This window comes from Acinonyx jubatus, chromosome A2 (assembly GCF_027475565.1).
Source record: "Acinonyx jubatus isolate Ajub_Pintada_27869175 chromosome A2, VMU_Ajub_asm_v1.0, whole genome shotgun sequence".
In the NCBI taxonomy this organism is placed as follows: Eukaryota; Metazoa; Chordata; class Mammalia; order Carnivora; family Felidae; genus Acinonyx; species Acinonyx jubatus.
This window is the reverse complement of record NC_069383.1, coordinates 94010001-94030415: the sequence shown is the minus strand read 5'-3', so window position 1 is coordinate 94030415 and position 20415 is coordinate 94010001. Positions and strand designations below refer to the sequence as shown.

The following is a 20415-nucleotide window of genomic DNA, read 5'->3' as shown; positions in this document are numbered from 1 at the left end:
GTGGGGAGTGTTGATAGTGGGGGAGGGGGATATATGGAAACTTTCTGTACCTTCCTCCTAAAACTTCTCTCAAAAACATTTAATTGTTTTAAAAAAATAAGAGGGGCACTTGGGTGACTCAATCAAGTGTCCGACTCTTGATTTAGGCTCAGGTCATGAGCTCGCAGTTCGTGAGATCAAGCCCCAGGTCCGACTCTGCACTGACAGTGTGGAGACTGCTTGGGATTCTCTCTCTCCCTCTCTCTCTGCCCCTCCTCCCACTCCTGCTCTCCCCCTCTCTAAAAATAAATAAATAAACTTAAAAAAATAAGAAATTAAGAAATGTGAAACTTATTTAAGAACTTTACTGTCTTGTCAAGGAGGACAACTGATGATAGTTGGGTGCGATGGATGCTTTGATGTCGTGGCATCAGAGGGGCTGTTTACAACAGACAAGTGAGGCAGGAAAGGCTCCTGGGGCTCGTGGTCATTTGGAAGGAATGGAAGCAGCCAGTGAGGCCAAGAAGCTTCATCATTTTAGTGAAAAGCAAAGAGCATATGGGAAGACACAGAGGATTAAAACACCAGGCCACGTTATAAGGAGTTGCAGGTGGTTCTTGGGTGACAAGGTAGGAGGCAATTACATGTATTAAGGCAAATAGTTCAATCTTTGTCCTCAAAGCTGTGAAGACTCCCTGAAAGACCTAGGCAGGGAAGCAGAAGGACCAAATTTGTCGGATTGAGACCAAGATGTCAGTTTTTATAAATTAACATTATATTCAGGCACCTTTGAAAATACAACTCCCTACCAACAGCCAAAAAACACTCTAGGTCCAACTCTCCAATATTCTAAACAAGCCAATTAAAAATAATTTGGGGAGCCTGGGTGGCTCAGTCGGTTAAGCATCCGACTTCAGCTCAGGTCATGATCTCACAGTTCATGGGTTCGAGCCCTGCGTCGGGCTCTGTGCTGACAGCTCAGAGCCTGGAGCCTGCTTCGGATTCTGTCTCTGGGTCTCTCTGCCCCTCCTCTGCTCTCTCTCTCTCTCTCTCTCTCTCTCAAAAATAAATAAACATTAAACAAATTTTAAAAAAATTAAAAAAATAATTTGAGCATCATGGGATCAAGCCTCATATTGGGCTCTGTACTGAGTGTGAAGCCTGCTTGGGATTTTCTCTCTCTCCTTCTGCCACTCTCCTGTGCCCTCTCTCTCTCTAAAATAAAAAAATTAATAAAATGATAAAATTAAATTTAAATTTAAAAATAAAATAAAATAATTTGATACCAAATTTTGGAAGTGATCAGATTAGATGAAGCTCTTTAATAAACCTTTGATTCAGTTCACCAATATTTATTTAGCACTTCTGCTTAGAAGGCCCTGAACTCCAGCACTTAATTTCATTGTTTTTTGGGGTGCCAGGGTGGCTCAGTCGATTAAGCATCCAACTTCAACTCAGGTCATGATCTCACGGTTCATGAGTTCCAGCCCCATGTCGGGCTCTGTGCTGACAGCTCAGAGCCTGGAGCCTGCCTGCTTTGGATTCTGTGTCTTCCTCTCTCTCTGTCCCTCCCCCACTCACGCTCTGTCCCTCCATCTCTCTCAAAGTCTCTCAAAGATAAACATTAAAAAAAATTTTTTAATAAAAAAAATTTCACTGTTTTTTAATACAGTAAACTCTGAAAGTAAGTAAATATTCAATCACATATCAGAAACTTAAGAAAAATCAGATCATTCAAAACCAAAACCAATTACTATTTCACTAAAGGAACTGTCACAGCATTGTAAAAAAGGTAAGTTTATCTTACACTGTTAATTTTTATTTATATCATCTTAGTGTAACCAACTTTTTAGTAACGCCTTCACTAGGACTATATTGACAGACACTTGCTTAACATGTGCAGCATTTTTCAAAAATCAATTTAAAAGTTGTCATCAGTTTCTTTCCAAGTTACCTTATTTTTTTTTCTCCCTGTGAAATTCCACTTGATCAGATAGTTCTTCCTTTGAGTTCTCTTTTCTCTTCTCTTCACCTCATTCTATTTGTCCAAGACTCATCTGGGGCGGGGGGGGGGGGGGGTGTGCCTGGGTGGCTCAGTCAGTTAAGCATCCAACTTCAGCTCAGGTCATGATCTCACAGGTTGCAAGTTCAAGCCCTGCGTTGGGCTCTGTGCAGAGAGCTCAGAGCCTGGAGCCTGCCTTGTGTTCTGTGTCTCCCTCCCTCTCTCTCTCTCTCTCTCTCTCTGTCTCTCTCTCTGCCCCTCCCCTGCTCATGCTCTCTCTCTCTCTTTCAAAAATATACAAACATTAAAAAAAAAAAAAAAAAAAACAGACTCATCTCGGGTGGCACCACCTCCAGGAAGCCTTCCTGGACTTGCCCACGTTGAGGGAGTTACCCTTCTCTGGGCTGCGGGCACCCTGTGAGTGTGTTTACCAGTTGCCCTGAGCAAACACTACTTAAGCCACTGCTTTACCTGCTTATTTTCCTAACTAGATCATGAACTCCTCACAAGCCCAGATCTTTTGTTTCATCTCTGTAGCTGCAGGACAAGGGCACACAGCCAGTGGCCAGTAACAGTGAAGAAAGGAAGGGAGAGAAATAAAGCGAATTATATTTCTATTTTCTCCATCATTTCTCTTCTCCTTCCTCCTCATTTCATGTCTTCCTCTTATTTTCCCCAACTACTAACACAACATCTTTAACCTTCTCCTCTTGGTTTCGATGCAGGTTATGATGTTCACTCTCTCCCTTGAGGTCCTCATGGTGGCAAAAGTGCTGATTCAGTGTGTCAGGGGCCCCGACTTAGGAGTTATTGCTCCTGGGAGCTGCAGAGAAGGGGTTTGTTTTAACGGGCCCTGGATTAGTCTCTATTATGTCTCTTCTGTTTTAGCTGGGGACTTTTAACATGCTTTCTCCTTGCACCATTTTCAGTCTTAGCAGCTGGGTAAACAGACGTTCTGCAACACCCTGGATAAAACGGCAAACCCAAGGGAAAAGTCTCCCATCTTGAAATTTAAAAAAAGCAAAACTTGTTCAGGGCCAGCCTGGTGAGGGGCGGGGGTGGGGGGGTGGGAAATAGTAACACCTGAGAACACCTGAGACACACTGTGTGCTGTCTGTGGAAAACTCAGCGGATGACAAAAACATGCAGCTGCCTTCCTGAATGAGCCTGGCTGCTCAGAGAGAAGCATCACACGATTTTTAGCAGGAATAACAGAAAAGTGAGGTAAGCGACTGGCTTTCCTGGTAGGCTTTCAAAAGAGTCTATGAATTCCATAGGAGAACACAAAGAGGACTGTAGTTAACAACACCGTATATGTGAAGGTTGCTAGGAGAGATTTTAAAACCCAACACAAGAAAAAGAGATCTGTAAGTGTGAGGTGATGGGTGTCAACGAAACTTACTGGGATGCTCATTTTGCAATACATGCATATATCACATCATGATGGTGTATGCCTTAAACTAATACATGGTTATATGTCAGGCATGTCTCAATCAAACTGGAAAAAAATGTGTCTTCAGGTTGGATAGAAAATAGTAATGGCTGAGAAGCAAACTGACTATATGATGAAAATAATCCCTTCATTTCACGAGTTTAAGAAACTACGTTGTTATAAAGTCTATCATAAATTTTAAACATGATTTGCTGGCCACCTCCCCCTACTATCTCTACTGTCTCCCTGGACCCACCCTGGACCCACATCCCTCCATTCTCTCTCTCTCTCTCTCTCTCTCTCTGGACCCACTTCCCCCCAACTCTTCCTTTTGATCACTGAGTTTGGGCTCACTGTCCTCTCTGGTACTCCCTAAACTCCCACCCATGCACCTGCTGCCTAAAGAGCTTCTTCCAGTTCTCTGCAGGTCCCTTCCCTCACCTCCTTCAGGACTCTGCTCAAATGTCCCTTAAGCAGAGAAGCTCTCTGTGACCAGCTTAAATGAAATAGCCTCACGACCAACTTTTGGCACTCCTCATTTTCCTTCCCTGCAATATTTTTCACCAATGTTCTTTGTTTCGTTTATTCTCTATCCCTAGTGATCAATAAATATTTATTGAGTAAATAAGCAAAGACAGGGTAACGTTCCGTGCACCACTTTAGGGGAGGCAATATGACATATGGAAAAGATACAGCCTTTTGAATTCTAAACTAACTATTCACTATGTTTCTAACCTTGAGACTAATCTCCCTACACTTCAGAATATTCATCTGTAAAGTGGGAAATAATGCTTTCCTGATAATTAAAAGCATCTACTCAGTGCTGCTTTCTCCCCTTCCCTTCTCCCTGCCTCCTTTCTGTGGTTGGGAGCTAGCGTGTCTGTGATTCACAGGTTCTGCTGCGGAATGAAAAGAACAGCGTGTCAAGCACACCTCTGACAGAACCATTCCGAACAAGTTAATGCCGATTCTGTTTGTGTTTGTTAACTGGTAGGCTGGATACGAAGCACGGAAGGACACCTGCTTTTCTGCAGGTGTTGTCATCTGACTGGGACCCCAAAGAGGGACATTTGAGGATGGTTTCATGAAGCTGTGGAACTGACCTTGGAAGCACGACTATGTTTCAGAATCGTAGTGAGTCTGGGAAGCGTTCCAGACAGAGAACAAAAGACCCCACCGAATGGGAGTGTGGCCACAGCAGGGCCTTTATGTTGAGAAAAGGCGGAAAGAAAAAACCATGTCAGACTGTGGAAGACCATGATGTCAGACTAAAAAGACCAGCTTTCATCCTATAATAGAGAGCCACTAAACATTTTTAAATTTTCATAGAGAACATAGAATCGGCTAATGAAAATGATACACTTTTAAACTTTCACAGAGACCCCCTGAAAGCCAGGCACTGAACAGTACCGGTGAATCCAGTGACATTTGTTCAGAAAAACAAACGACAAGGTCATAAATGGGAATGAATCATATCTTAATCTTCCCTGCTCATCACTGTTTGATCCATCACGCAGAAGAGACTTGAGCTGGCGGAGACTGAAGACTGCTTCCCACAAGAGAGCACCAAAAAACATCAACACACTCACACAACAGAGCCTCCAAACAGTGCAGGCTCTCTGTGGTCTGTGCTTTAACAGCAGGACCTGTGATAATGTGACCTCCCCTATTGAATTTCCTCTCTGAAGACAACCCCCCAGTCTCTTCCTTGTGATTGGATTCCTTAACTCCTTGTTAAGACCTGAATAAAGACATAAGAACCTTATGGGTTTCCACAATGAGGAAACTTCCACTTCTGCGTGCGTTAAGAGTAGAAAGAAGAAGGCGACAAATTATGTAATTCACAATGAAGGGAGAAAATAGAAATTAATCTATTACAGATGCTACTAAAAGTCTTTCTACAGCAGAATTCTGTCACAGAATTGAGCAAGGAAGAAAAATCTTAGGACATGGGAAACCAGTAATGTAACTTTGTGGCCCTTGATGTTATAAAAGGGGCCAGCAGCTGAGTACGAAGATGACACTTTTATCTGCCTCAGTTTTGTATTTTTCCTTGGGTCCACTTCTCACAGCATGGATACGATCTATTTAGACTCTCAAAGAGCTTTTGATAAGGTTCTCACAAATGCCTATTATTGAAAGTGGGTAACCGTGGTGTGAAAGGAAAAAGTCCTATCAATGAATTAAATGAGAGGCAAAGAGCAGAAATAAATGGCCAATTCTCATGTGAAGAAAGGTTAATGACTGAGGGCTCTCAGGCTCTGTGGTAGAATCAGACTGACATTTAACAAACGACCGGGATAGGGGAGCCCGATTCTGGCTCCTGCATTCTCTGCACATCAGTCCCACACAAAGCCCCCTGCTGATTGACCGGCATGGGGCACAAGGCGAAACAGGCATTGTGGAGAAGTGTCTGCGATCCAGGAAAGGACAAATAGGTAATGAATTGTTGCTGATTCACACAGAGATCCCCCAATACCAAGGGGACAGAAATAAAAATTACAGTAGCAGAATCTTATTGTCTAAGAACTTTGGTACATACTACACAGAAAAACAAGGGCCCTTTCAAAAGACAAGATATGATATTTGAACAAAAGTACTTAATTCATGGGCATGATGACAGCAAATGTTCCGTACTAAAGAATCGCTTCTGTGGGCATTTAGATCCACAAGAACCCTGATGCCTATTCTGTAGATGGAGTTTAGACATAAACAAAAGCGAAACTGGTAGGAAATATGCAGGACTGGTACCCTTTTCTGAGGGATACCTGAAGGACTGATACAGGTTTTAATGAAAGCAAAACCTGACATGAATGTTATAATTTGGAAATCAAATGCTCTAATTGACTAGCATTAATCCTTTATGACCCATAACTCAATTTGGCATTTTCCAAACGTCATCATGATAAACTGCACAGGAGAACAGAAAAGCCAACAAACTTTTGACTTCACCGTTCTTTGCCTCAGTTTCCTTATCTGTAAAATAGGAATAGAATTTACCTCACAGAATGATTGTAAGGGTTAAAAGGGGTCAGATATGTAGACTGTTTAAACAGTAAAAGGTAAAAAAAAAATGTTAAATCATTATTACTACTAGTAATCATTATTACTAGTAGTATTGTTGTTATTAGAATTCATAATAGACTAATCCCAAACACTCACATGCTACAGAAGAGCAACCTAATTCAAGTCATTTGACTTTCTTATTTATATCATTGTTATGACTCAGTACTTAATAAGACATGTAAAATGTTTTCAAATAAAGAAAAAACATGGCTTTGAAATATCTTTCCACTAACCAGCTTTGTGAAATGTTAAAGAAATACAAGTTAATTTAAATAAGGCAAAAAAGAACACCAAAAAACAAACAAACAAAAAAACCCAGGTAAATGCTAATGACATTAATTCTTAAGTGTACACACAGTAGATCCAAGCTTACCGTGCAGATAGTATTTTGATAAGCTCTTTTCTATTCTGTACCCGAAGGTGGTTAGTTTTATACTTGGAGTCATCAATCAGTTCAGGCAAATTCAAGATCTAAAAGGGAAAAATAATGTTTTTTAACATTTATTTATTTACTTACTTTTGAAAGAGCAAGAGGGAGGTGGAGGGACAGAGAGAGAAAGAGAAGGAGAGAGAGAATCCCAAGCAGTGTCTGTGCTGTCAGCACAGAGCCTGACTCAGGGTTTGAACTCATGAACCCTGAGGTCATGACCTGAGAGGAAATCAAGAGTTTGATGCTTAAGCGACTGAGCCACCCAGGCGACCCCAGGAAAAATAATCTTAACGTATAATTCACGATTTGGGGGGTACCTGCCTGTGAGTGCAAGTGTTCAGCGACTACCACACCCTTCCCAACACCATCCTTTGCTGACCTTTATGCTTCCAGACAAAAGCATATAGAACAGCAAAGGAATATAGAGGGAAGGATCATGCAATCAAGATGGGTAATGTTGAGGGGCCTGGGTGGCTCAGTCAGTTGAGCATCTGACTTCGGCTCAGGTTATATTCTCACGGTCAGTGAGTTCAAACCCCATGTCGGACTGTGCTGACAGCTCGGAGCCTGGATGCTGCTACGGATTCTGTGTCTCCCTCTCTCTCTGCCCCTCCCCTACTCACTCTCTGTCTCTCTGTCTCTCAAAAACGAATAAACGGTACAAAAAATTTTTTTAATATGGGTAATGTTGTGACTGAGTTTGTCATTTATGAGAAGTTTTTGCTACATTTGTGTAGGTACCTACAAACAGGAGCATAGAAAGAGTTATCAGATCCCCATCATAAGCTTGTCTGGAGAGAGTAAGTAGAGAGATACAAAACTGGATAAAACGGACCTAATTCTGAGAACCAATATCATAAGTACTTGTCTGCACTTTCACAAAGCCCACGATCAACATATATCTTGTAGGTACATTCACTTATTTGTTCCACATGTAAATAAAATAATATTATCTGTCCCAGAAGTCCAATCCAGGATGTTGTACAAGGTGCTAAAATAGAGGAAAAGCATATACATTTGCCCCAAATGCTCACCATTAAAATAATGTCAAATTAAAAGATATTCTTCCTATAGAAGTGTCACTATTTTTCTTTAATATGTCTCCCTGAAGGAATAACAAATAGAAATGCTTTTATACACTTCCTCTTTTGCTCCTCCTCAATAAAGGGAAATCTATCTTGCAAGTCCCTTCGGACATCTTGCAATTTTAACAAGACCGTAATGAAAGTACCAAGTGGATTTGGAATGGAAAAGAAGTTTTATAAAGAATGTGTGGAGGCAGTGTTTGGCAGTTGTGTTGGAAAGTCAGAAGGAGCATTTATGGGTTCCGGGCAGGCCATGTGGCCCACAGAAAGCTTCACTACCTCTAGTAATGTATTTGCTTTAAATATAAACATTTAATGGTTTCATTTGTTTCCCACAGTTTAAATAAAATCAATCCATTAATCATCTCACAAAGGACAGAGAAGTGAAGAAGGTTCCCTGGAGTAAAGAGAGCATCTCCACGGTGTCATTTCTCTTTTGCATGGTTCACTTATTCATTTCCTTTAGGAATAATAAAGACAGTGTTACTCTCCCAGAGTTTAAAAAGCGACACCATATAGAGCGTCCTTTCTCAAACCCTCCCTGTCACCACACCTGATCCCAGAATGGCCTCCAGCCTTGTCCAGGAATGGAAACCCCTTCCCTCCCCAAGAATGAATAAGTCATTTCAAGGAAAAGCAAGTGCCTTCACCAAATCACATGTTAAATCTGTAAATCTAGCCTCACCCAGAAATAGTATAAGCTACATTAAAAAAATAAAATAAAAAACACTCAGTGGGGCGCCTGGGTGGCTCAGTCAGTTGAGCATCTGACTTTGGCTCAAGTCATGGTCTCAAAGTTTGTGGGTTAGAGCCCCACATTGGACTCTGTACTGACAGCTCAGAGCCTGGAGCCTGCTTTGGATTCTGTGTCTCCCTCTCTCTTTGTCCCTCCCCCCTCATGCTCTGTCTCTCTCTGTCTCTCAAAAACTGAATAAATGTTTAAAAAAAAAACAAAAAAAACACTCAGTGATTTTACTCAATGGGAACCAGGATATCCTCATATGTCCTTCTCTAAACTTGACATATTAGACCTCTTTTCTATTTGAAAGTTGATACGAAACAGTGGGTCACAATAATTATCGTTCTGTGTTCATCCACGCTGCCATTCAAAATGTTCCTAGAGAGACCGCTTCATTCCGGGTGCTGTGATCACAACCATTCCTTACGTGCTCGAAGCAGTGTTGCCTGGGACGGAATGAAGTCATGTCAGTGAAAGTGCCTGACATCTTGAGCACTAAATCCATGGGAAGCATTCCAACGAGGTGCATTTTCCCCCAAAAGAAATAATGAAGTATGGGTTTGTTCAAAAGAGAAGAATGGGAAAGAGGAAGGCGGGGAGACAGGGAGGGAGAATGTCTTTAATTAACCTTCATTTTCTGAGAATATTTCTACCGGATATAGAGTTCAGGGAGGACACCTCTGTGCCACTTCTCTCTGGGCTCCCAGGTTCTTACGAAAAATCTGCAGTCAATTGTGTCCGTGTCCCCCACAGGTAATATATCATTTTTCTCCGGGTGCTTTCAAAACGTCTGCCTTGGTCTTTCCTTTTCAGCGGGTAGTCTTGGGTGTGTTTGTGCATGGATTTATTGGGGTTGATCCTATTTGGGGTTCTCTGAAATTATTAAATCTGTAGGTTTTTGTCTTTTGCCAAATTTGGGAAGTTTTCAGCAATTACATCTTCAAATATTTTTTCAGCATAGACTTTTGGGGAGGAGACTCTTTTTTTCTTTCTCTGTGGTTCAGACTGAATGATTTCTACTTACCTATCTTCGAGTTCCATGACTAGTTTCCTCTGTCATCCCCATTGTGTTATTGGGCTCACCCAGTGAGGAGATGCTTTTTTTTTTTTTATTTGGTGGCTGTATTTTTCCATCCTAGAATTTCTAGTTGGTTCTTCTTCATATCTTCTATTTCTTTGCGGGACATTTCTATTTTTCCATTTATTTCCACAAAGTCTGTGATGCCTATCGGAGCATTTTTATAATAGCTGTTTTAAAGCCTTTGTAAATTAATTCCAACATCTGTGTCATCTTGGCATTGGCATTTATTGACTGTCTTTTCTCATGCAAGCTCTGGCTCTGCATATGCTGAGTAATTTTGGATTGTATCCTGGACGTTTTAAATATTATATTATGAGCCTCTGGGTCTTGTTTAAATCCTACAGAAAAATCTTGTTGTTATTGTGTTTAGCAAGCAGTTGACCTGGTGAGGTCCAGGCTGTGAGTTCCACAACCCACCTTTGGTGTGCTTTGGTTCTAGAGGTAGTGGAATTCTGAGCGCATGCAGTGCTATTCGAATCTGTCCCACATGTGCCCTACTTAATGGTCATGCTGCCACCTGGGCAGTCATCTGTTCCTTAACTCAGTCCTCAACTCCTCTGGGGTGCTAGTTAGCACCAGATCAGTGTATGTGCAGCTCAGAGGTGAGTGCAGGGTTCACCAACAACTTCAAGGATTGCTTTCCACAGCTCCTGCCTCTCTGCAGTCTCTTTCCAGTTCCCTGGGGCTCCCCCTTAGGTAGCCTACTCCCTAGCAGACTTGCAGGGTGGAGGCCAAGCAGTGGGGGGAGAGAAAAAGGCAACAGGGATTCACCCCTCTTTCTGGGGGATCACTGCTCAGAGATAAAGAGGAAAGTTCTCCTTCCTCAGAGTTTTAGTTCCTGTTCATCTGCTGATGCCATTACAGGGGTTGTTTGTGGGGTGGGGCGTGAGAAAATGGAGAGGGAGAAAAGACGGAGGATTTCCACACTCTCTCTGCTATTAGAGCTCACTTTTGTGGTCCTCACTCTAGGAAGAAAGGGCATCTCGTAGGGCTCAGCTCTGTTTCCTAGTGCCTACTTCCATGTTTCAGGCTCCACTGTATAAGGAAGTCATTGCACAGAAACTTACTGCTGCCTTAGAGATACTTTAAATTCTGGTGTTCTTCCCCAATTCTCCTCCTACTACTTACTTCTCAGAGCCCTCTTACACCCTCTCATAGATGGCTCCGTGCATTCTATCCAGGTTTTATCACTGCGTTCAACGGAAGAGATAGGGAGAAGTGTGCTTACTTTATCTTAACCAGAACCAGATTCTCCAAACCCAATTTTTTAAGATTTATTTATTTTGAGAGACGGAGAGAGAGAGAAAGAGAGACACAGAGAGAGAGAGACAGCAAGTGGGGGGGGGGGGAGGGACAGAGAGAAAGGGAGAGAGAGAATCCCAAGCAGGCTTCGTGCTGTCCATACAGAGCCCTACAGGAGGCTCAATCTCACAAAGAGATCATGACCTGAGCTGAGTCAAGAGTTGGTTGCTTAACCGACTGAGTCACCCAGATGCCCCCCCACAAATGTAATTTTTATAGAGACCATTTATTAAGTGCATACTGTGAGTCAGGACTAGACAGACTATTTTACTTATCCAATCTAACTCTTGCAAAATCCCAAAAGTTATATATTAGCATAGTCATGTATTATAATCTTCATTTTGCCATGAGAACACAGATGCTTAACAAAGATTAAGCATCTTGCCAGAAGTCACCTATCTCCAAGACTCACAGTATGCCTTAGAACTATGCTATAACGTCCTCAAACCACCTGCTCCAAAATCAGCTACAACGCTTACTGAAATTGAAGTTTCCCATACCCCACCTCAGACACACTAAGTCAAAATCTTTGGGTATGAAGCTCAAGGAGATTTCCTATGCATGCTAGAGTTGAGAACCAATGCATATTGCCTCCAATAAAAGAAACTTTCAGTCTAAATGACTTTTGAAAGGATGTCAATGTACTTCAAATAGGAATACCCATTAGTGTTGGCATCAATCAGCTTAAAATAGCTTACATATGCTCATGTTGCCTACTCTTCTGTATCACGTTAAGAGACATAAAATGGGATTTGTTCTAAGCCAAGGTTCGGTTTATATGCAGGAAGATTTTCTGAACCCCAAGCCTTGAACCCAATTGCTCTTGTTCTCACCCTAATTCCTGACAATAAGAGCTCCTTAATAGGACCCCCTGCCCCAGAAGTATTAGTCAGCCAGTAGATCTGTTTCAATTTTGGAAAGAGATTAGGCCCAAGTAAATTCTACTCATTCATCACAGACAATACTGCTGTATTTCTCCCTAGGAGGTAGAGCCTCCCTATCTTTTTTTTTTTTTTTTTTGATGTTTGTTTATTTTTTGAGAGAGAGAGAGAGAGAGAGAGAGAGAGAGAGAGAGACAGAGCATGAGTGAGGAAGGGGCAGAGAGAGAGGGAGACACAGAAGCCATAGCAGACTCTAGGCTCTGAGCTGTCAGCACAGAGCCTGATGTGGGGGACTCAAACTCACTGACTGCAAGATCATGACTTGAGCTGAAGTCTGACATTCAACCGACTGAGCTACCCAGGCACCGGAGCCACCCTATCTTTTATGACGGGCCTTAATTGGCAAAAGAACAATTGATGGGCATCATGTGAAAACCTGGGAACTTCGTCTTCCGTAAGGTCAATTTGAATCACAAGCCCCTTCGCAACAGATAAATCTGAACCAAAAATACTTATAAGAAACCCACTATACATGGCATAAGGGAACAGAGCATTTTTCTCAGGTTAAAAGGTTTTATAGGGCAAGTTTACATGTAAGGATATAATTATGAAGGTTAAAAAAAATCAATCAGATTGCAATGTTTGGTCAAGATGCCTAGTAAGTGATGTAAATAGCATTAAAATCCTGGACACATAAAAATTTTCTTCTGAGTGTTTCAAAGAATTTGATAGACATTGTCTTACGGGCTCATAACAGGGATTATCATTCCTAACTCACATATGGAAAAACAAGGTCAAGTGTACCACTCTCAAAGGCCCTCTGATGGTCTCCTTTTAAACAAACGTATCCTAACACACCAGCACAGTAAGTCATATTTTAGTACTCAGACTTATGGCAAATATTCTGCTTTGAAATAAAAATCTTTTCCAAAAAAAAATGTTCTTATGGATATTTATGAGGAAGTTCAAAAGTTTCAAACTGATCAGCAGTAATGAATCAAAAATAAAAAGAGCTCAGTACAGTTATTTTCAACAGTGAAGAATATGTCAACCAGTAATTTCTACCCCCCCCCACCCCGCCCCCCTTTCTGGAGAGAGAAAACTCCAAAACATATGGCCCAGGAAGAAAATCTGTACTCATTTATAGCAATGAACTGGCTTTTACATCTCTGTGGCTAGAGTACGCAAATGACTTCACAGGCAACGGCTTCCGTATGTTTCATATTTTTAACGTTGACCGTTCATAATAAAGATTCTTTGATCCTGGATCAAATGTTTGAATCAATTTTCTCTACACTTACTCAGAGTCACTGTTATGAAAGCTCCCTCTTCCCCACCTCAGATGTTCCAGCCCTCCCTGCCATAGGAACCAGCTCCATTTGTCACCTTCTCCCTGGTACATCCCACCCCTTTGCTGTGGTTTTGAGCTGCGCTCCCTACCCTCTCCTGTAAAAGAGGCATCACAATAAAGAATTTTTGTGCATAGCAGGTTAACCGCAATACAGAAGGTTCTAGCAGGCTAACTGCAATAAAGAAGGCTCCTCTAAGGAATATTTGGGCATCTTTAATAACGCCGGAAGTTCACAGTGGTACGTATGAGGAGTGCAAAAAAATTAAAACGTCCTCAACAGGTGAGGCCTTTCCCCTACAGGAAAGAAAAATTAAAATAAAAACTTAAATACATATTTTCAAAGCTAGATCATACTTCTGGGACTAGAACTGGAAAAAGTGAACGGGAACCTAAAGACTTAAATAAAAGCAAATATAAAAAAACCCTAAAATCTAGGTAAGTAGTGAAGACATCAAATAAAAAAAGTGTCTAAGTGATGCCAAAAATGTAAAATCTTCAATATAAAATTATCTCAAACTATTCCAAGGCCTTTTTTTAAACCCAATGAGTAGCAACATCTTTAATATAACCTTAATTGCTAACACCTTAAAACATGAATTTTGCAGAAAGGTATTCTGCAAAATTAAAAGCTAATGTGAAAAGTTGTTTTTAGTTTTCTAGTGGTTAATACAATAAATTTGGTATTATACTGTATTTGGGCCTAATTAGATCTCATGTTATTACAAAAACAAAAGAAAAAAGAAAAAAGAAAAAAAGAAAAAGAAAAAAGAAAGGAAAGAGAAAAGAAAAATATCCTGGCAATAAAATTCCCTTTAAAATGCATTGTTTTGGGGGCACCTGGGTGGCTCAGTCGGTTAAGCATCTGACATCGGTTCAGGTCATGATCTCATGGTTTGGTTTATGGATTCAAGCCCCACATGGGGCTCTGTGCTGACAGCTCAGAGCCTGGAGCCTGCTTCAGATTCCGTCTCTCTCTCTCTCTCTCTCTCTCTCTCTCTCTCTCTCTCTGTCCCTCCCCCTCACATTCTGTGTCTCTTTCTCTCAAAAATAAATAAACATTTAAAAAAAAATTTAGTGCATTTTTTTCTTTCCTTTTTTTTTCATTGGACTGGTAGTCAGGTCCTGTTTGAGGATAATTTAGGTTCCTATGTATGTACTATGATTCATTTCAAAATACAGCCAGATAACCTGAAAAAAACATATAGTTAGAATGCTAATTCAGACCATGTCCCGAGCACTTGTACGTATCAAAATGGCACATTGTTAGGTGTGAAGGCAAGGGGTCTGGAGTTGGCTGTAGACTTAACAACATTGTTCTAGGCAAAACTGAACTTTCCTGACTGTATACAAAACAAGTTGTTGCACGGGTCATCCGCCCACCCCAGTGATTCAAGATTACCTTGCACACAGTAGCAAACTGTTGGTTACTTCCTGCTCCAACTACAAGATATCCATCCTTGGTTTTAAAAGCCTAAAAGAAATCAATAAATACATAAGTACATACATACATACATACATACAAATACATAGATACATGAATATATAACTTTATATATTGAAAATACCATAAAAGTTAGCTTTAATTTCTAAAACTTCTATATAGAAAGCATGTTCTAAAGTACATTACTAATTAAATAAATATTAATTAGTAGATTTTGTTCTTATATTTGCATAGTTGGTTTCTTTTGTTTTGTTTTGTTTTGTTTTGTTTTGTTTTTGTTAATTTGGGATTTTCAAAGCACTTCCTGGCTCTTCCACTAACTGTTGTAACACGGCTTGGAAAAATAAAGAAAATACTAAATTAAACTAAAACAGTTTTATTATAATGCATAACATGAAATTCTGTATTCATTGTAGTATGGATTAATGTTGGGCTTTTCCAAAGTTTTATATTTTGTTTGTTTCCATTTTTCCTTGGAGGGAAAAGAGCAAGAGGATGCAATGTTTTCTACAAACTGAAAGAAAAATAAATGAATGGGAGGGAGGGAAGGAGGGAGGGAGGGAGGAAGGAAGGAAGGAAGGAAGGAAGGAAGGAAGGAAGGAAGGAAACAGGGAGGGAGGAGGGAGGAAGGGAGGGTGGAAGGGAGGATGCATACACTGATACATTTTATCTTTGAAGATCTCATATGTAAACTTTTGGACAATTTACTTTTCATTAAGTGAAAATTGACACATGTGGATCTCTGAACCTCATGTGGTTTTTATGTACTTGAAAATGTTTGTTGCTTCTAGGAGACACATTCATTTGAGCAGCAACAAGAATATAAGAAATTGATACACTCACCTCCCAGAGCATCTGGAGAACTCTCTTCTCCACATTTGATCACAGTGATGGTTGGAGGAACCAAATTTTACCCACAGAAGGCCTCATTCCCACTTTCTTAAATGAGTTCCTTTAGTTTCCTTCTTTTCTATGTAAACATTACTCTGTATTTTCACCTACTCTTTCTTTACTTACTCCTGCCTCTGAGAAAGATGACTTCAATCTTCCTTACCAGGGCTTGCTCCTATACTAAAAACCCTGGTCCCACCCTCACTCATATCCCTCAGAACCTTGCTCAGTCATCCTTAATCTCTTCATTCCGACTAGATCCTTTTCTTTCTGCCTACATATAGGCTCACGTCTACACTAAATATATTAACAGCAACAAAACAAAATTTCTATCAATCCTGTTATCCTTCTCAGGCTATCTTGAAATTTTCTTCCTTCCCTCCATCTCTGAATGATATAAAATTCCACCTGCCTACACTTCTTCATCAATGCCACATGCCAATGCCCTTTGTCATCAGGATTTTTATCCGATCTTTACACTGAAACTATTCTTTCTTGACCCCTCTGTATTATTTGGTACTGTTAACCATCCCTTCCTCCAGGAACCTGTCTGATCACTAGGCTCCATCTCGGTTCATCTCCAATCTCTCTGACCTGTATTCCGCATTCCCCTTTCTCAGAATTATCTTCTTCTTAGCCTTCAGGATCTGTATGTGGTCTTTCACTTCACTTGCTTCCTATAATAGCCATTAGCCGCATGTGGCTATTAAATTTAAATAAACTAAAATTAAATTAGCCAGTCACAAAAGACCACATATTTTGATAGCATTTATATGATATGTCCAAAATAGGGAAATCCATTAGAGACAGAAAGATTGGCGGCCACCCAGGGCTGAGAAGATGGGGAGAATTTGGGGGTGTGACCACTACCACTAATGAGTTCTGGGTTTCCTGATGGGGTGATGAAAATGTTCCAAGATTGTTGTAATGTACACTTTACATGAGTGAATTATGATAGATCAATTATATCTCAGTAGAGATGTTATTAAGAAAAATGTAAGTAACAGCTCAGTTCCACAGACCCACTAGCCACAATGTCAAACATTCAAAAGCCATGGCTGTCATATCAGCGTAGATAAAGAGCATTTCCAGCATCATTGAAAGTCCCGTTGTCTGGTGCTGGGAAACCGAAGCTGGAAGATGGTATGTTTTCTTTTTATTCTTCCTACTAGACCTAACATGATATCTGAAGAATGTTAGGCAATTAATAAATGGCCGTAAAATGTAATAAATCTCTCAGATAACTGCTTCCATATAATAGACTCATGGCTAAAATGAATCTCAGGCAAAACATTATTAATGGGGTTTATTCTATTTACATTTTTGCTTGATTTGGTAATGAATGCTACTAAAAAGATATCACATGAGATATTTTAAAAGTTTATCTTCCCTGTTCACAGGGCAAAAGCAAAGTTTGTGTTATAAACAATGCATTGGTGTTTCTCAAACTATGGAAAGGGAATTTGCAATGGAGGTATGAGTGAGGAGCAAAGGATTTTGAACAGAGATGCCCCAATAAACCATTGATAACTATGAAAGTACACAGACTGTCAGCTTGTTTTTTTGTTTGTTTGTTTTCTGGAGAAAATCTGAGTTGGGAAGTGAATAAGCAATATGAAGTAACAATGTATGCTACCAAGTATAATGTGAAAAAAGATTTTCAAAATTTTAGAGGTGCCTGGGTAGCTCAGTTGGTTAAGTATCCGACTCTTGATTTTGGCTCAGATCATGATCTCACAGTTCGTGAGTTTGAGCCCCACGTCAGGCTCCACACTGAGAGTACAGAGCCTGCTTGGGATTCTCTCTCTCCCTGCCCCTCCTCTGCTCAGCCTCTGTCTTTTCTGTCTCCCTCTCAAAATAAATAAATAAACAAACTTTAAAATTTTAGATTAGTGACATAAAACTCAGCAAGTTTACATTTTTGAAGATCCTCATTCCCTTTTAATTAATGAAGAAGTGTGTCTTCCTTAAGCCTTAGCTATGCCATGAAATATGTCTTTATCAATATAAAACTTTCAAAACTTTAAGCAGAGATAACCAGTTAATGATCACAGGAAAATGAAGACTGCATAGTGGCTGAGCACCAAACACAATTAAAGATCATCAAATAGATTTATAAGGATAAAGGTAAGATTGAGTTCTTTAAATGTTTATTTGTTCCCTGTTATTGTTCCTACAGTGTTTATTTAATAAATATATTTTAAGTAAAAACTTAAAAACAAAGTATTGGCTGAAGAGTAAATAATTATGTCCCAGAGTCGCATGTTGAAATCCTAACCCCAATATGATGGTATTAGGAGTATGAAAATTAATAGAGGGAAACGTCACTAAAGTGGAGTCAGGAGACTAAAAGGAAAAGCTGTATCACTTGTAATTGACAAGCGTCAATTACAAGAATAGCTGTCCATTACAGACCCCAACACAAGAGTCATCAACAGGAAAGGAAGGCCTCACAGGAAACATGTACGATTGACCCTTGAACAATGGCAACCCACACATGCATACAGCTGAAAATCCACGTGTAACTTTTGACGCCCCAAAACTTAACTACTGATAGCCTACTGTTGACCATGAGGCTTAGCAATAACATGAATAGTCAATTAGCACATTTTGTACCTTATGTGTATTATACACTGGATTCTTACAATGAAGTAAATCAGAGAAAAGAAAATGTTATTAAGAGAGTCATAAGGAAGTACGATACATTTACAGTACTGTACTGTACTTATTGAAAAATTCCCAAGTGTACATGGACTTGTGCCATTCACACCCATGTGGTTCAAAGGTGGCTTGTCCACTGAATCCTCCACAAGAGATCAACTGCCCCTGCAACTCAGCCAATGAGAGACCATCATCACTCGGAACTCTTGCTTTTCTCCAATAGACTTTCATTCAAAACAAATTCTCCCAACTTCCCCCTTCATCTCCATAAAATGACATTCCTCTCCTTTTTTTTTTTTTTTTTTTTTGGACTTGCCTATGGTTTTGCTGTAGCTTTCATGTCCTAAGTTGTAGTTCTCTGTCATTCCCAAATAGGCCATTTTTGCTGATTGCTGATAAAATAACTGACAGTTTTGTTTTTAAGATTAACAGGAACAAGAACATAGCCATCTGTGAATCAGGAAGTAGGTCCCCACCAGGAACTAAATCTGCCAGCGCCCAGATCTTGGACTTCCCCACCTTGAGAACTGTGAGAAATAAATGTCTGTTGCTTAGCCACACAGATATCGTGTTCTGTTATAGCAGCACAAGTGGGTTAAGAAACTGATACTGAGGAGTGGGATGCCACTGTAACAAATACCTAAAAGTGCACAAGCAGTTTAGAGCCAGGCAATGGGTAGAGAGACTGGAAGAGATCTGGGGTTTATGCTAGAAAAAGCCTACATTGCTATGAACTGACTGTTCAGGGCAATTCCATTGAGAGCTCAGAAAGAAAAGGGGAGAGAACATCTTTAGAACATCTCAATCTTCTTAGAGAATACTTAAGGAACGCTGAACAGAATGTTTAGAAATATGGGCAGGAAAGGCCATTTTGATGAGGTCTCAGGTGGAAATAAGGAACTCCTATTTGGAAACTGGAGGCAAGGCAATCCTTGTTACAAAGTGTCAAAGAACTGGGCTGGACTGGGCTCCTGCTCCAGTTTTTTGTGGAAGGTAGAGCTTGCAAGTGATGAAATTAGGTATTCAGCTGGAGACATTTCTAATGTTTATTTGTTTATTTAAAAAAATTTTTTTAAACTTTATTTGTTTATTGAGAGACAAAGAGAGACAGAGTGTGAGCAAGGGAGGGGCAGAGGGAGAGGGAGCCACAGATGCCGAAGCAGGCTCCAGGCTCTGAGCTGTCAGTTCAGAGCCCAACGCGGGGTTTGAACTCATTGAACCACAAGATCATGACCTGAGCTGAAGTTGGATGCTTAACCGACTGAACCACCCAGGTGCCCCTGTTTGTTTGTTTGTTTGTTTGTTTGTTCATTTATTTTTGAGAGAGAGAGAGACAGAGAGAGAACGAGCAGGGAAGGGGCAGAGAAAAAGGGAGACACAGAATCTGAAGCAGGCTCCAGGCTCTGAGCTGTCAGCACAGAGCCCGATGCAGGGCTCGAACCCACAAACTGTGAGATCATGACCTGAGTGGAAGTCAGATGCTTAACCAACTGGGCCACCCAAGTTGAAGTATCTTCCCAAGCTGAAGATATTTCTAAACAAAATGTTGAAGGTGCAACAATAGTACAATGTGAAAAAAGAGAAATTACTTACAGAATCATTCAGGAAAAAAGGAAACAGAAATTGAAAATTTGGAAAATTCTCAGCCCATCCATATTGTAAGAAATGAGAACGTATGGTCAGAAGAAAACACTCAGTTTACTCCATTGGTGACATTTTACAAAACTATAGTGCAATAGCACAGGATATTGATATTGATATAGTAAAATACAGAACATCAACATCATGACAAGGATGCTTCTGATGTCCTTTTTAAAAAAACATAAATTTTAGATTTAGGTTCATAAAAACATTTAACAGAAAGTAGAGATTTTCCATATACCTCCTTCCCCTATATATGCACAGCCTTCCCCCATTATCAACACCTCTCACCAGTGTGTTACATTTGTTATAACTGATACACCTACACTGACACAATCTGATCATCCAAAGTTTGTAGTTTACATTAGAGTTCACGCTTGGTGCTGTGCATGCTATGGTTTTGGACAAATGTCTGATGACATGTAGCCATCAT

At 40.3% G+C, this 20415-nt stretch overlaps 1 protein-coding gene across 3 annotated transcripts in view; it reads right to left on the bottom strand.

Annotated features, from left to right (window-relative positions):
• SUGCT (succinyl-CoA:glutarate-CoA transferase) overlaps positions 1–20415 on the bottom strand; it is a 750432-nt gene that overhangs the window by 412735 nt on the left and 317282 nt on the right. For all 3 annotated transcript variants that reach the window (XM_053218654.1, XM_027071610.2, XM_053218653.1), the window contains 2 exons: positions 14748–14819; positions 6853–6950 (listed from right to left, as the gene is read on the bottom strand). In XM_053218654.1, the coding sequence (XP_053074629.1) occupies positions 6853–6950; positions 14748–14819 (170 nt within the window). The remainder of the gene's footprint in view (positions 1–6852; positions 6951–14747; positions 14820–20415) is intronic.